The sequence below is a fragment of the Tympanuchus pallidicinctus genome, unplaced genomic scaffold (genome assembly GCF_026119805.1).
Source record: "Tympanuchus pallidicinctus isolate F22 unplaced genomic scaffold, pur_lepc_1.0 scaffold8, whole genome shotgun sequence".
Taxonomy (NCBI): domain Eukaryota; kingdom Metazoa; phylum Chordata; class Aves; order Galliformes; family Phasianidae; genus Tympanuchus; species Tympanuchus pallidicinctus.
Window position 1 is genome coordinate 30,097,092 of NW_026294802.1, and position 12,928 is coordinate 30,110,019.

The 12,928-nt window shown below is 42.9% G+C and overlaps 1 protein-coding gene across 7 annotated transcripts in view; it reads right to left on the reverse strand.

The window, feature by feature from the left end:
• Nucleotides 1-2,264: 2,264 nt before the first annotated feature.
• The window catches only part of MSRB3 (methionine sulfoxide reductase B3), an 83,912-nt gene continuing 73,248 nt past the window's right edge, over nucleotides 2,265-12,928 (reverse strand). For all 7 annotated transcript variants that reach the window (XM_052669326.1, XM_052669324.1, XM_052669322.1 and 4 more), the window contains 2 exons: nucleotides 9,662-9,759; nucleotides 2,265-5,008 (listed from right to left, as the gene is read on the reverse strand). In XM_052669326.1, coding sequence (XP_052525286.1) covers nucleotides 4,844-5,008; nucleotides 9,662-9,759 — 263 coding nt within the window. In that variant the 3' untranslated portion in view covers nucleotides 2,265-4,843. The remainder of the gene's footprint in view (nucleotides 5,009-9,661; nucleotides 9,760-12,928) is intronic.

Consider the following 12,928-nt stretch of genomic DNA (forward strand, 5'->3'; position numbering starts at 1 on the left):
GCAGGCTGGCTCAGAGTCCTAGAAGGTCTCTGGGGAAAGTGTCTGAGTGTACTATTTCTGCTTAATTTGGACTGCTCAAGCAGGCCCTGATCCCAAAAACATGTGGACATAACGGAGACCTTTTTTCTTAGTGCCTTTAATATTACACTGGTGGCCTGTATAATGATTTCAGGACATCACATGCCTAAACTGCACAGAGTTTGGCCATTTCAGTGATTTCACCAATTGTGGATATGTTTAGTAGTATTATCTTGCCTTTTATTAATAAATTAAAAAAAAAAAAAAGACTGTAAAAGCAATGCAGCTGCTGAGTGCTATTGTGGCTCTTATCTGAAAGGAGTAGTTGGAGCTGTAGTATTCATTTCTCTCTGTAACAAAAAGGGAGCAAGGAGTGAGGCTGAAATGCAACTGTTCAAATATGCCAGATTAAACATTTTTGCAGGTTTATTTTGGGACCTGTAGGTGGCCTCATCTTAATAGTCAATAAACCAAGAACTATTAGTTCAGTTTATCAATGAACTAAGCAACACTTTCTCTTCTTGCTCTACTGAATTTGGATGCTGATGAATTTGCTTTCAGCGCAGCTTACAGCTTGCCATTTCATTCTCTATGCAGGAGGGGACAGTGAATACTGATTTCAGTGCTGGAAGTGTGGACGTCTGTTTTGTCTGTGCCCTTACAATCTTTCAAGGTTGCAAAGAGAGACCGTGAAGCTCTGAGTCAGGACCAGTAGAGCAACCTATATCAACTGCTTTGCATTCCACCACAGACCACAGGTGAATAAGCAGAGAACCGCTGACAGTGCGTGGACATCAACCACGGGCATTTTGTAACGTACTGAGCCATAAGAACCATGAACGTAAGTCACATATTCAGTTAGAAAAGACTTCATCTCGTCGCTTAAACCAATTCAGTTGGCTGAAAGACTGCAAAACAAGGATAAGTGAACCAAGACTGAGACGTTTCAGTACAGCCAATCGACCACCAACATCCATACTATGCACCACATTTGGGATGATGAGTTCTTCAGCATCACTTCATCAGAAGCACTGACTTAGCATGTTGTCTTACTGAGCTGAGGGAAAAACTCATTATTTGGGATGGAGAAGATAGGGAATAAAATGAGACTTAGCTCGTGCTACAGAAAGTTCTTTTGTCACTGTTAAAGGGGGCAATAACGCCACGTGCCTCATGTGAGCGTGCTGAGCAGCCCTCACTCCATGCACCACTGTGACTTCTGTCTTGCATTGGGCATGGCTGGGTGCTTCAGCCGTACCTTGCTTTTCAATAGGAGAGGACAAAGCTTTTGGACATCACCTATCTGTAAGTGTGAGAGGCTCAAGTTCTTCACAAGTTCCTGCTGCCTTCCTGCAGCAATGTCTCTGCTGTATAACCCCAGATGCCAGTCTACCACTGTCCATATGGGCACATGTGCTATAGCTACTGTGTTAAGGCCCCAGTTTAACAAGTTTACATACACAAAATGTACTTTTTTAGTGAGGTGCCCATCACATACCATTTTGCTAGGTACCAGTTAGTCCATCAGTTTGGGAGCACGACACCATCACAGGTCTGAGAGGGAACTACAGGCTGAGAAGCAGTATTAGAAGGGAGTAAGTGTTGGACTAATGAACATTCTACTAAGATGGTAAAATAAGTCCTAATTGTGTCGTAAGACATCCAGCATGTGAATTAATCTTACAGTAACTCCTAAGTTCCTGTGAGTATAAGCATGGAAGCAGGTTTGAGAAAAGCTTGCAAGCTCTTCTCCTTCCTTGTACCCATTTTCCAGACCCACCACTGAGCCGATTTACTGAGTAGCACTACCCTGCTGTCCACCATGCATTCCCAACTTGTGTCCTTACAGACAAAGCTTTGCCAAAACCCAACTAGCCAGCCAAATTTCTTGGCTGCAGATCGAGCCCAGGCACTGTGGGGTGCCTACAGCTCGCATGCCACTTGCCAGCCCCCACATCAAATCATCTGGAAGCGGACAAAACTTTTGCTAAGGTGAAAGCTGAGCCCTTTTCTAAACATTTCGCTGTTTACTAGGCCTGGATGTTTGCGATGTTTACCCAATGGACAGTAATGCAAGGAAATGTGGGACCCTGAGGTCCTGTGCCCCTACCAATGGTCTTCCTGAGACAAAAGGATGCCATACAATATTTGCAGTTCAGAGAATGCAAGAAAGATCAGTTCCTGGGCTGCAGCTGGGAGCACATAAACCTGCTGCAAAAACAAATAAATGAGGAAGGAGAGTGGGATTATTTATAAAGGAATTTATTTTATATTTGTGTACAACAAATATATGAAAACAAATTTAATTTGAAAAACGTATATTTGATTTCTTAAAAGTATTGAACTCTTTTAAGGAAAGGTTTCAGTTATTAAAAAGGTACTGAAGCTAAAATTATACTTGGATAGATATATGTTTGTGCACGTATATATATATATATATATATATATAAACATGTGCAATTTTTTATATATATAGTATATATAAATAACGTGTGACACAGTATTTTAAGGTATGCTATTTAAACATCTGAGTAACAACAGAGATATTATAAAATATAGTTTGCTATTTCTACCCAATTTGCATTTAGTTTTCATAAGCATCTAGACTGTGCAAAATGTAAAGATACAGAAATACTCTCCTATTGTTCTATACGTTGTGCTCTATTCCCAAATTTCCTCTGGCATGATCATAACCAGACCGAACCAAATTTGGAGGGTTCAACACTAGCCCTTCCTAGCATCTTCTAAAAGCAATAAAAGGAAATCTGTCTTGCCTTGCCCTGTGCTGTAGTATAGTTTGCACACAGGAGAGAACAATGCATTTCCTATGTTAAATGGTCTAACTCCCAGAGATCACATACACCTCACCATATTGACTCATTTCATTGCACTCCATATCCTGCAAAAATAAATCTCCTGTAGGACAGCACACATTACTGCATACTGAAGTTCAAGCAATATATTTCTTTAACATAAGGCAGAAATAGACTGAAATTTGATAACACTTAAATCCAACAGCAATCTGGAATTAAACCACATTTACGTACCACATTTTTATAGATGCTGCCTTTTTTACGTTTATGTCAGAAAATGTGGTCGAGAAAACCTACTTTTCTTTAAATAAAAGCAAGGGATCAGAGCAGCCCTTCTCTAAGAAACTGCTAAAAACCGACGGGACCAGGAGGAACTTGACTGCCTTGAAACAGCACAGGTCAGTCTGCAGTAGCCTTGCTAGTAGCTATTCCCTATATGACATCTGGGGGAATGCTCATGCGAGTAGGTGCTCACTGCACTTTCAGCTCTAAGTATTTATCATCTGATTTGCATGTAGTCTAAGCTAAGGTACTGTATGCTTTTTTCATGCATTTGTTATTTGTATTGGCAATTCTGGCCATTCTGCATGCTTTTACAGTTGCTGTATTTTAACAGAAGTATGTTCGTACTCTAGGAAATGTGTTTATTATCACCGACATAAAAACCTCGATCCTGCTTCCATAAAAATCAGTGGTTGTTTTGCTCCTCCTGGAAATAAAACTGGATCCAAATATGTTAGACACACGGTTTGCTAATAAAAGTGAATACTGTATTCATCAAGTCTCTCAACGCTTAAAGGCAAAGCGGTGTCAGCAAATGCTGTATGTTATAGCTTAAGAAACAGTATTATGCACAACTCTAGGCAAACTTATTCAATGAAATCTAAAAGCAGCTGTGAAAAACACCTTATGGGATGGCAAATTTTGCTACATGAAAACTGCTGGAGCTTTGATAGGCTTTTTTCCATTCGGTTTCTTAAACCAACTCTGCACTTGTGTCCTGCATTGCAATTGCACAAAACAAGGGCTGTGGCCCTGCAGGCAGCACGTGTCCAGGCCACGCTGTCAGACAGGGCACTTCAGGTGTCCCTCTGCCTGCTGCGTTCCTCAGCTCCCTTTTAGCAGAAATTGTCCTGTTTCTGAATCCTACTGTCAAGCAGCTGACCAGATAAAAAGATAAAGGGTGTCATCCCTTATCTAGCAGTGCTCCGGTTCATCTCTGCAATTGTCCATGGAATGGCCCTGGCAGATTTCAGCCTTAATTCAGATTTCAGGCCTCACAAAATCAAGTCTCATTAGAAGCTTGCATAAGTGAGCCTTACAGGTTAGAACCTTTATTTGAATACCAGAGGGGAAAACAGATGCTGAGACAATGTTTACACCCTTTCTAACTACGCCCTTGAAATTTTGGCAGTAAGTTAGTCAAAAGATGGGCTGTGCATCTTATCCATCTCTTCTAGTTGGGAAGGAACTGCCATAAATACAAGCCTTTGCAGGGTGCGGCTGAAACTCGGAGATGGCTGAATGCATATGACCAAGGGTGCGTGCCTCGCAAGTCAGAACAAAGCAGAGATGTGCTGGGAATCCGGGATTTCTTATAGCCAGAAATTTCCTATAAACTGGAGATAAACACAATTCCCATCCCCCACACAAAAAGGAATATTATTCAGACTTACTGTAAGAAACTCCTAACTCGCAATGCCAAAGCCCCTTGATTTAAGGATTCCCCAAAGCAATCTCTAAAAAAAAAAAAAAAAAAAAAAAGAAAGAAAGAAAAAGAAAAAAGAAGAAAACCTGTGGAGTCAGTCAATGCATTTTTTTTCAATCCAATTATATAGTAAAATGCACTGGCAGGCAAGGCCCCAGCTCCAGAAAGGAGCGGAAGAAAAAGGATGGTGCAAAATGCTCTCATACATTTACACATTCTTAGGATATAAGGTAGCAGGCAACTCAGAAAACATGCCTTGTGAGCTGTGCGGGATGAGAGCAGCTCTCTGAGGGTTTGCCATGTCCTACAGCTCAGCTTTGCCTGTTTGGGCAGGACGGGTGCTACCACTGCCTTCTCCAGCGCTGTTCTTCTCTGCAGGCTTGAAGGATAACGAAGCAGAGTTTATGCAGTATCGTTTGCCAGTTGGACGAGGTCCATCGTCAAAAATGTGCCCCAGGTGTGCACCACACTGAAACAAAACACAACAGAGTATCACTGGGATTCTGCACAGCCCAACGGCGTCACAGCAGCATTACGCAGTGCTGCTTCCAGGAAAGCACGCTGGTGCCTATGTGGCCATTGCAGTTGGGATCCGCAACCTATGTTTATGGATGAGAGCTATCCAGGAGGATGATCTGCTGATACCACCAGTGCCTGAGACATAAAGCCCGACCTTCCTGTGTGTTTCATGTCATGTCACTGCACGTGACCAGCTGAGCTGCTCTCTGCTGAATCCTCATAAGGAAACATTAAGCTCCCTGATGATCCTGGCAAGGACTTGGAGCAATGAAGACATTCCTTGCAGGATGTCCTGATACTCATCCTTTTAATTTCTACAGTCTGCCATTTTGCTGAGCCTCTGGGTCCTTCTGAGTGTACCTCTGCTCCTCTCCCATGGAGGGAATGGAGCTCACCCACCACCACTCATCCCACACTACTTTCTGCAGCACATGGGACATAGAGACGGGTGACTGAAATATACCCACGGGGAGACGTGTAAAATATATCTCAATGAATACTCTCTAGCTGGGGTTAATTTATAAATAGGAATGATGCTAAATTTGTTTTCTGAAAGGAATATGAAACCACAAATCTGCCTGTTGACATTTCAGTGCTGTATGAACTGGCTTCACACACATGCAGTGTTATTTAGGGTAAACACAACGGCTCCTGTCTGAGGGAAAGGTACAGTCCAAAGACTTTCAGAAGAGTACAACATTTTGAAGTTGATCCAATTGGTCCTCATTCAAAACCAGGATTACTATCCCTGCACATTGCAGCTGACAATGCATCAGGATAATATTAACTTCTTATAATTATTCACTTAAATTCCACAAGTTCATTTTTACATTCTGCCACGAGAAATAAAAAAAAAAAAAATAAAAGGTTGCACTGGAGAAATATTTATCTTCAACAGGAAAGTCATGCTGCTTTCCTAAAGAGCCTTCGCCTTTCAAGTCAATGGCTGATCTCAGTGAGAGCTGGAATGATGTAACTGAGATCACAGAGCTGTTAGCAGGCTCACAGTCAGACAGCAAAAATTAGGGAGTGCCAATTATTCTTAACATTTAATTAATTCACAGCATCCCAAATGCAGAGAGGCACTACTGATTACTCTGAATGGTGAATGAGTTAGTGATGGCAACTTTCTACCCTGCAGTTAATGTGCTGCTAATGTGCTCCTGCTGTTACTGCTTTTAATTCATCAAAGCAGTAACAAGGAGGCCTGCAAAAGCAGGTAGAGTCTTGGCTTCAGGTTATACTCTCAGCAGACTGAAGCTTTCAGGGCAGCTAGGAGAGACAAAAATGCTTCTGGTTAATGGCAGCCCACAGAAATCCTCAGGACCTGCAGCCCCAACCTCTACATCCCAGAGCAGGCTCCCAGATCTCACAGACAAGCAGAGGGAGCACCGTAGCCCAGCAGGACTTTGCAATGATGTAAGAAAAAACAAGGAAAATAGGAAAAGGCAAAGAAAAGTTGCAGGGGTATTACAGAAGACAAAGCTTGTTTTTCTAGATCACTGTCTTGCAACCTTCTCTTCCATTCTCCAGCCCTTACTTCATTTTCCTTTACGCTTCCCTAAGAAGGAGGCCCTTCTTAAGGCAGCTTGGACAGAAAACCTGAGGAGTTTCTACAAGCGGAGTCTCTCACAATGAGGCATTTCACTTTGATTAAAGCTGTTCCATACCTCAGAAAAAAATCTAAGAAACTTAGTGTCCCAGAGAGAGCATTTTTCTAAATGCTCAGCATCTAATTAAATCATTTCGAGGAAGAATGCTTCAAAACCTCCTGCCTAGAAGTGTTAAACAGATCTTTTCCAGATTAACATTTGCCTGAAGATAAATCATTCCCTCTCCATTGGACAGAAACAGAAGAAGAGAAACCATAGAGAGAAACAGTCTGCAGGAATAATATACTCACAAACATATAGACTAGGGAGACAATCTATCAAAAAGGCTTTCCTCACAAAACCTGAAAAGCTGTGCTCGAGTTCAAGGTAGTCGCATTACACCTTCTTGTGCTGGCAGAATCACACCAGGGTTGGATTACTGCAAAATTTGTTACCTTTTGAGATTACCCCTCACCAAAAATTTATGTGGCGATTCTCTCTGTAGAGGACTCTATAACTCATCTGCCCTGAAAAGAAACGTAATTCAATCCTTTGTATCGCAGCATAAGAACCCTGGCCCTCAGCTGAGAGCACAAAGGATGAATTGATTTTGCTGTCCTCTCCATGCACAATAGGTGCCAACCATTTTTCTAGGGCGTACTGCAAAGCCTCCCCAGAAGCAACAATCATCTGTTGAGGCCTTATGCACAAATACCCTTGGCAGAACGCACTGGGACGGTGACATGGTTGGAGTGAAGCATCTGAACTATGTGTTTAGGAGCAGGAAAGGGGGGGCTGCTGCTAGCTGTCAGTATGCTTGGATCTCCAGCCTCCTGGTTCTAATATGCTGCCAGGAGTTGCAGAGAGCAGCTTGCAGTCAGCTGCTGCAACCCATTCTGAGCTAGCAATGTGCAAACAACTCTTCTGCAACTACAAAACTTTATTGATTCTTACAGGTACAAATAATAGCAAGGGAGACCTCAGGGGAAGGAACTCTCAAGCAGGAAAGAGAAAAAAAAGAGAGCTGCAAACAAGTTTACATTATTCCTCAAATGCATTTGCAATTAAATTCCACCTGCCACTAAAAATTGACCTTTTAAATTCATCCAGGGTAAGGTAACATGTTTCCAAAAAGTTATTTTTAGGATAAGCCAACAGATGTCATTGCTGTATATTGCAGCCATTTTCCCCTACTGTACACTTTCTATTGCGGAGGAGATTAAAAGATGTTTCTTACTCTCTCAGAGAGGTGAAAGGACTTTGAAAGAAAAAGCAACTACATTTTCATCTGCAAAAGATTAATAAGGGCTTGGTTGTAGGTTAGGGTGCTTCCCTTCTGTTTCACTAAGGCCTGCCATATCAATCCCGTGCATTTCCAAGCTGCAGTAAAGTTGTGCCTTTCTTTGCAGCTGCACGTGTGATTCACATTCCGACGGCTCTGAGGAGGAGAGGAAATGGTTTTGTTATGGATACACAATGCGGTGGTATTAACTTGTGCTGAGCAGTGGCTGCAAAGATGTTCACCACTCTTTGAGCTATTTTCCTGTGTGACTTGATTCTGTGGGGTTACTGCACGAGGAAGCTGGCAGAACTGATCACATGCTGCCAGTGGATTATATAGCGACTTTGGTTGCATTTTTTTCTTAACACTGTACATTCTGTTTTTGGTTTTGCTCTAAGTTTATGGTGTCTGTATGTTGCTCTGTTTACGGCGACTGCTGCTAATACTGATGGTCTCAGGTCTGCTAGTTTTGTTTGGCAACAGGCAAATGATATTCCCAGATTCCATGTCCTGACCACAGGCTGCCTTGGGCTTTGCTCCAGTGACCCCAGGAGCTGCAGCCATCTCTTGAAGGGTGTTGGCAGACACATGTTCAGCAAGCTGGCAGCACGCTTATTTTAGCACTGTTCAGCCCTAAGGAGAGGTGAAGAAAGTAAGTTACATTTTTGATTACTCCAGTAATTACTGATGAAGCAAGAGACTCCCATCCTGTAGTCCTGTTGCTACCTTGTTAGGGAATATAGGCAAATGGATGTTCCAAAAGCGTTAAACAGATCTCCTAAACAATAGCTTTACTGTAAAAACTATAGAACTGTGCACAAGATATGCTGATTTGGCCATAAATATATTGGGCCAGACCCTCTACCCAGAGTGAAGTTAGTGGATTCTCCAAATAAAGATGATCTTGCCTCTCTTCAGGAAGCTTCCTAACTCACTTTGAGCATTCCTATATGAGAACTGATCAACATGTAAAGACATGTTGTTCATCAGCAACGTGTATCATCAGCATTGAAATCAGTTATCCTACCAGCACTGCTGTCTGGAAAGAGCACAGCAAGTTCTCACGGCCCAAAGGAAGCCCTGCTTCTCTTAGGAGGAAAGTGGGTGCATGGGGCACGGGCTGCAAGCTGCTGGGTGCATCTGCCGAGTGCCTCTGTTAGGCAATGGCTGCACTGTTCCCTTTGCAGAGCAGCACAAAGGGTGAGAGCAAGCAGAACAAGACAGATAACGGAAAATTTGGGCGTGATGTGAATGACTACTGACTTCATTATTACGGCAGACAGGATGGACTGTGCTGGGAATGTGTGCTGGGGCTGACTTAGTGCTGCTGCACGGTAATGTGCAGTGATGGAATCAGCACACAGGCAGTTGCTCCACTGTTTCCAGCTTCCATCCTGGCTGCTCACATGTGGAGGAGGTCGGCCAGGCGCAGAAGCTCCTTTGAAAGGACCCTCTTCAGGAATACAATTTCTGTAGATTCAGCACCAAGCCTGGCCATTTACATCTGCTCTGTTAAATCTCACACCAGACAACAACGTGCATTCCAACAAGCCCTTTGTGCCTTCAGTCATTCCACCCAGCTGTTATACCTACGGCCCATTGTGCTCTCTTACAATGATTACTATTTAATGGAACTGAAAGGTTTGCAAATCTTAGAGAAAATACAGCAAGCTGTAATGATTTTTGCAGCCTTTGCCATCAGAATGGTCTTTGTGTGCTATAAACTAACCTGACTGCAGGATATTTCAATCCGATGCATCCCATAGGAAAAATCATCAGTGAGAGTAATTGTATCGGGACTGATCACATCATAGAAGGAAGGCCAACCTGGAAAAGAGGAACAAGGTAAGTATATGTGGCAGAAGATGGAATTCTAAAAAGCAGAGATATAATCACACTTTGAAAAATGTTCACTTAATTCCAGAGCCTAGAAATACAGAAATGGAGATTTTAGGTCACAAACCATGTAAGCATTTTGGAAAATTTTTCTCTAAATACAAAATCTTTATTAAGCTGACTCTAGCTGTCCGTCTTGTATCTCTACAGAGATTCTCACACATCACTTAGTTCAGAAAAGAAAGTGGTCAGGTAAGCCAGATTCAGTCTCATCATCAACACAAAACACGAGCGAAAAGCAATTCTATACCAGTAGATGCATATTAGGTATAACTTTTAAGCCACCCCTCAAAAACTAGTCATAGAATCATAGAATGGCTTGGGTTAGAAGGAACCTGAAAGTTAATCTAGTTCTAACTCTCCTGATCTGTTCCTATTTCCCTAAGGACAAGGTATCTCATCCAATAATTCCTTAAACAGCCAGAATTTTGCTCTCCTGGTGTTCAGGATCTTTGTCAGGCCCATATTCCTCAAGATCAGAAACTCAACCAGGGCATTGTTACTACGGCCCAGACTGCTTCCAACCTTAACCTGTTTAATGATCTTCTCTGCATGTTATGCCACTGCTCCTGTCCCCATCCCTGCTCTTGAGAGGACCAAGGGCTCCAGACAGCCCTCTCCTCACCCTTGCTTCTCAGCTTTTGGAACTTCCTTTTACACGGTGAGAGGTGCTGCTCTTCAGAATGTGGCTGCAGTGGTGCTGACCACCTCGGAAAATGTCATCATACGCACCATTTCCTGAAGCTGAGTTCCCACATAAGGACCTGATAGGCCTTAGGGTCATGTCAACATCCACCAGGGCCCATCCGAAATCCCACCAGATATGCCTCCCTCTCATTCAGTCTCCTGCCAAATATTGCAACACACACAGATAACTCTTGCTCTCTGTGTATTACACATATGTCCATGCAGAGGGAACTTCCTTGTTTGTTCTTCTAGTATCTGCTAAGCATTTGCTACAGATGATTTCATATAATGCAATAAGCTATTAACAAATAGCAGCAGTTGTGAATCACTGCATGCAGATGAGTAAAGGATGCATACAGCTTCCCATGAGTAACAGAAGTAAAATTTCCTATTCAGTAAAAGAAGATGTGGAAGCTGTCTAAATGAGGGTAAGGAAAATGTGTAAACTGAAAAAGATAACTATATGTCTTCAGTTGTACCTTAAGCCATTAAATACAGAATACATTTAGTAGGATGCAAGTAAAGTAGTCATACAATTTTAAGAAAAAAATGCTCAAAAATGCATTTCTCTCTCCCTTTTAGGAACCTCTGTACATATACAGCAGCATTCCTGAGCCTGAAGCCTGAAGGCACTGCAGGTCCCAAGTCCTGTGCTCCCCAGGAGCCTACTAATATCACAAGTGTTTCCCCTCCCGGAACTCACTGCAGAAGTGGAGTCATTATTTTTCCCAAAAGTATTGCAGATGGGAGAATAGCAGACAGCAGACAGACCGGAGTGCAAGAACTCTGAACAGGGAAAATATCCCACAAGACAGGAACTCAATGCAGCAATGACAACCGTAAAAAAACAATTTATAAGTTCTTCCCCTCATGCAAAATAGCCCTGCCAAACAAATACCTTCACAAACAGAAAAGGAACAAACATATGACAAGTTATGAAGAAGGGCTTATCCTGTTGACAGAAAAATTGATGCCTCTTAATCGGTGGCACCTCTCCAACATCATTCATCATCTCCTTAGCTGGGTCTCTGTCTAATGAAAATTGAGGTTTTACAGAGAGCTGGTCAGAATATTTTTAATGAAACATTTTAGTTACCGAAATTTAAATATTTTGCAAACCAGACATTGCCTACTTCTCAGTTTGCCCTCATATGATGGCAGAGAATTCCCAAAGACAGAGCTGCTTGGAGCAACCAGCTATCTCATCATGTGAAAGCATTTGGAGGAGGAACACTGCAGTGCTGCAGAAATCCTCAAAGGCAACCCTCCCTCCTCCACAACGGCAACAAGGGGGAAGCTTCAAAGGCTGCTACACAGAGATTGAAGCAATCTGTGTCTTGCTGAGAAAATTATCTTGTGAGAAGAGTTTGGAGGAGATGTGTTTATGTCAGCTTTGACATTAAAGAAAGACCATCCATCCTCCTTTCTCCAGGCTTTTCCTTTTGGTCTTCCCATTCAGCACAGAAAAAAAAAATTATTTGCTTTGGATACATTCCATGCACTTTTAAAAAATGAAGTCATCTGAAACCCATATAAATTGTCAAGCTCCTCCTAAAGAAGCCTTTGGACCCAAGTGGAGTGACTTCAGCCTCATTCTACACATGACACGTGTTCCAAAGACTCTACCATTGCCACATGTGTTCCCCGAGGCAGGGACTAGGAAGCAGCCTGTGCCACCATGGTGCAAACCTTCAATTCTCAGTCATGCTGTTTCTCCACTGCGGATTAGGCACCAGGCTCATTGGGCACTGGGACAAACTGGTAACTCCATGAGGGCTGACCGAAACCTGGGCAAACCTTGGGACGGAAATGTTCTTGAGGGCACTGTGAAACACTCTGTCAGTCAACCCTGATGAGACAACAAACAAACTGCTCACCAAGTTGGGGAGCTGATCTCACCGGAAAATCAATCCCCTTCTGCTGTCCCATTTCCCCTCTTCAGACCTAAAGTGAAAAACCCATTTGACAGTTTGCTAAGCCTTCTCTGACCATCTCTTCTACTATAAAAGCTGCCAGGAACAAGCTGTGGAAGCAATCTGCTTGCCAGTACATCAGGCAATACCCAGTGACATTGGAAAACCAATTAGATTCCTGTAGGTTTTTCATATGCTCACTCTTTCTTCACAAGTGGTGAATGACCCAGTAGTGGACCGCCCTTGCAAGCCCCCGACAATCTTTCCTGCTATCCCACTGGCTACTGTCAGCCACTCCTTCCCTTCCAGTGCCTGTTCCTTCCTGCTGTAAGGCTGCAACATGGCTGACTCTCTACTTTAGACTGTTGCTGACTGTACAGGAGCACTCTGGCCTGCCCCTGAAGGCTGTTTGGCTGGGCAAACACTTCTGCACTGAAGCAGGAATGGGTTGGAAGGAGATAATTTTGAATCTCTTCTGCTTCTACTAGGAGAAACAGTAA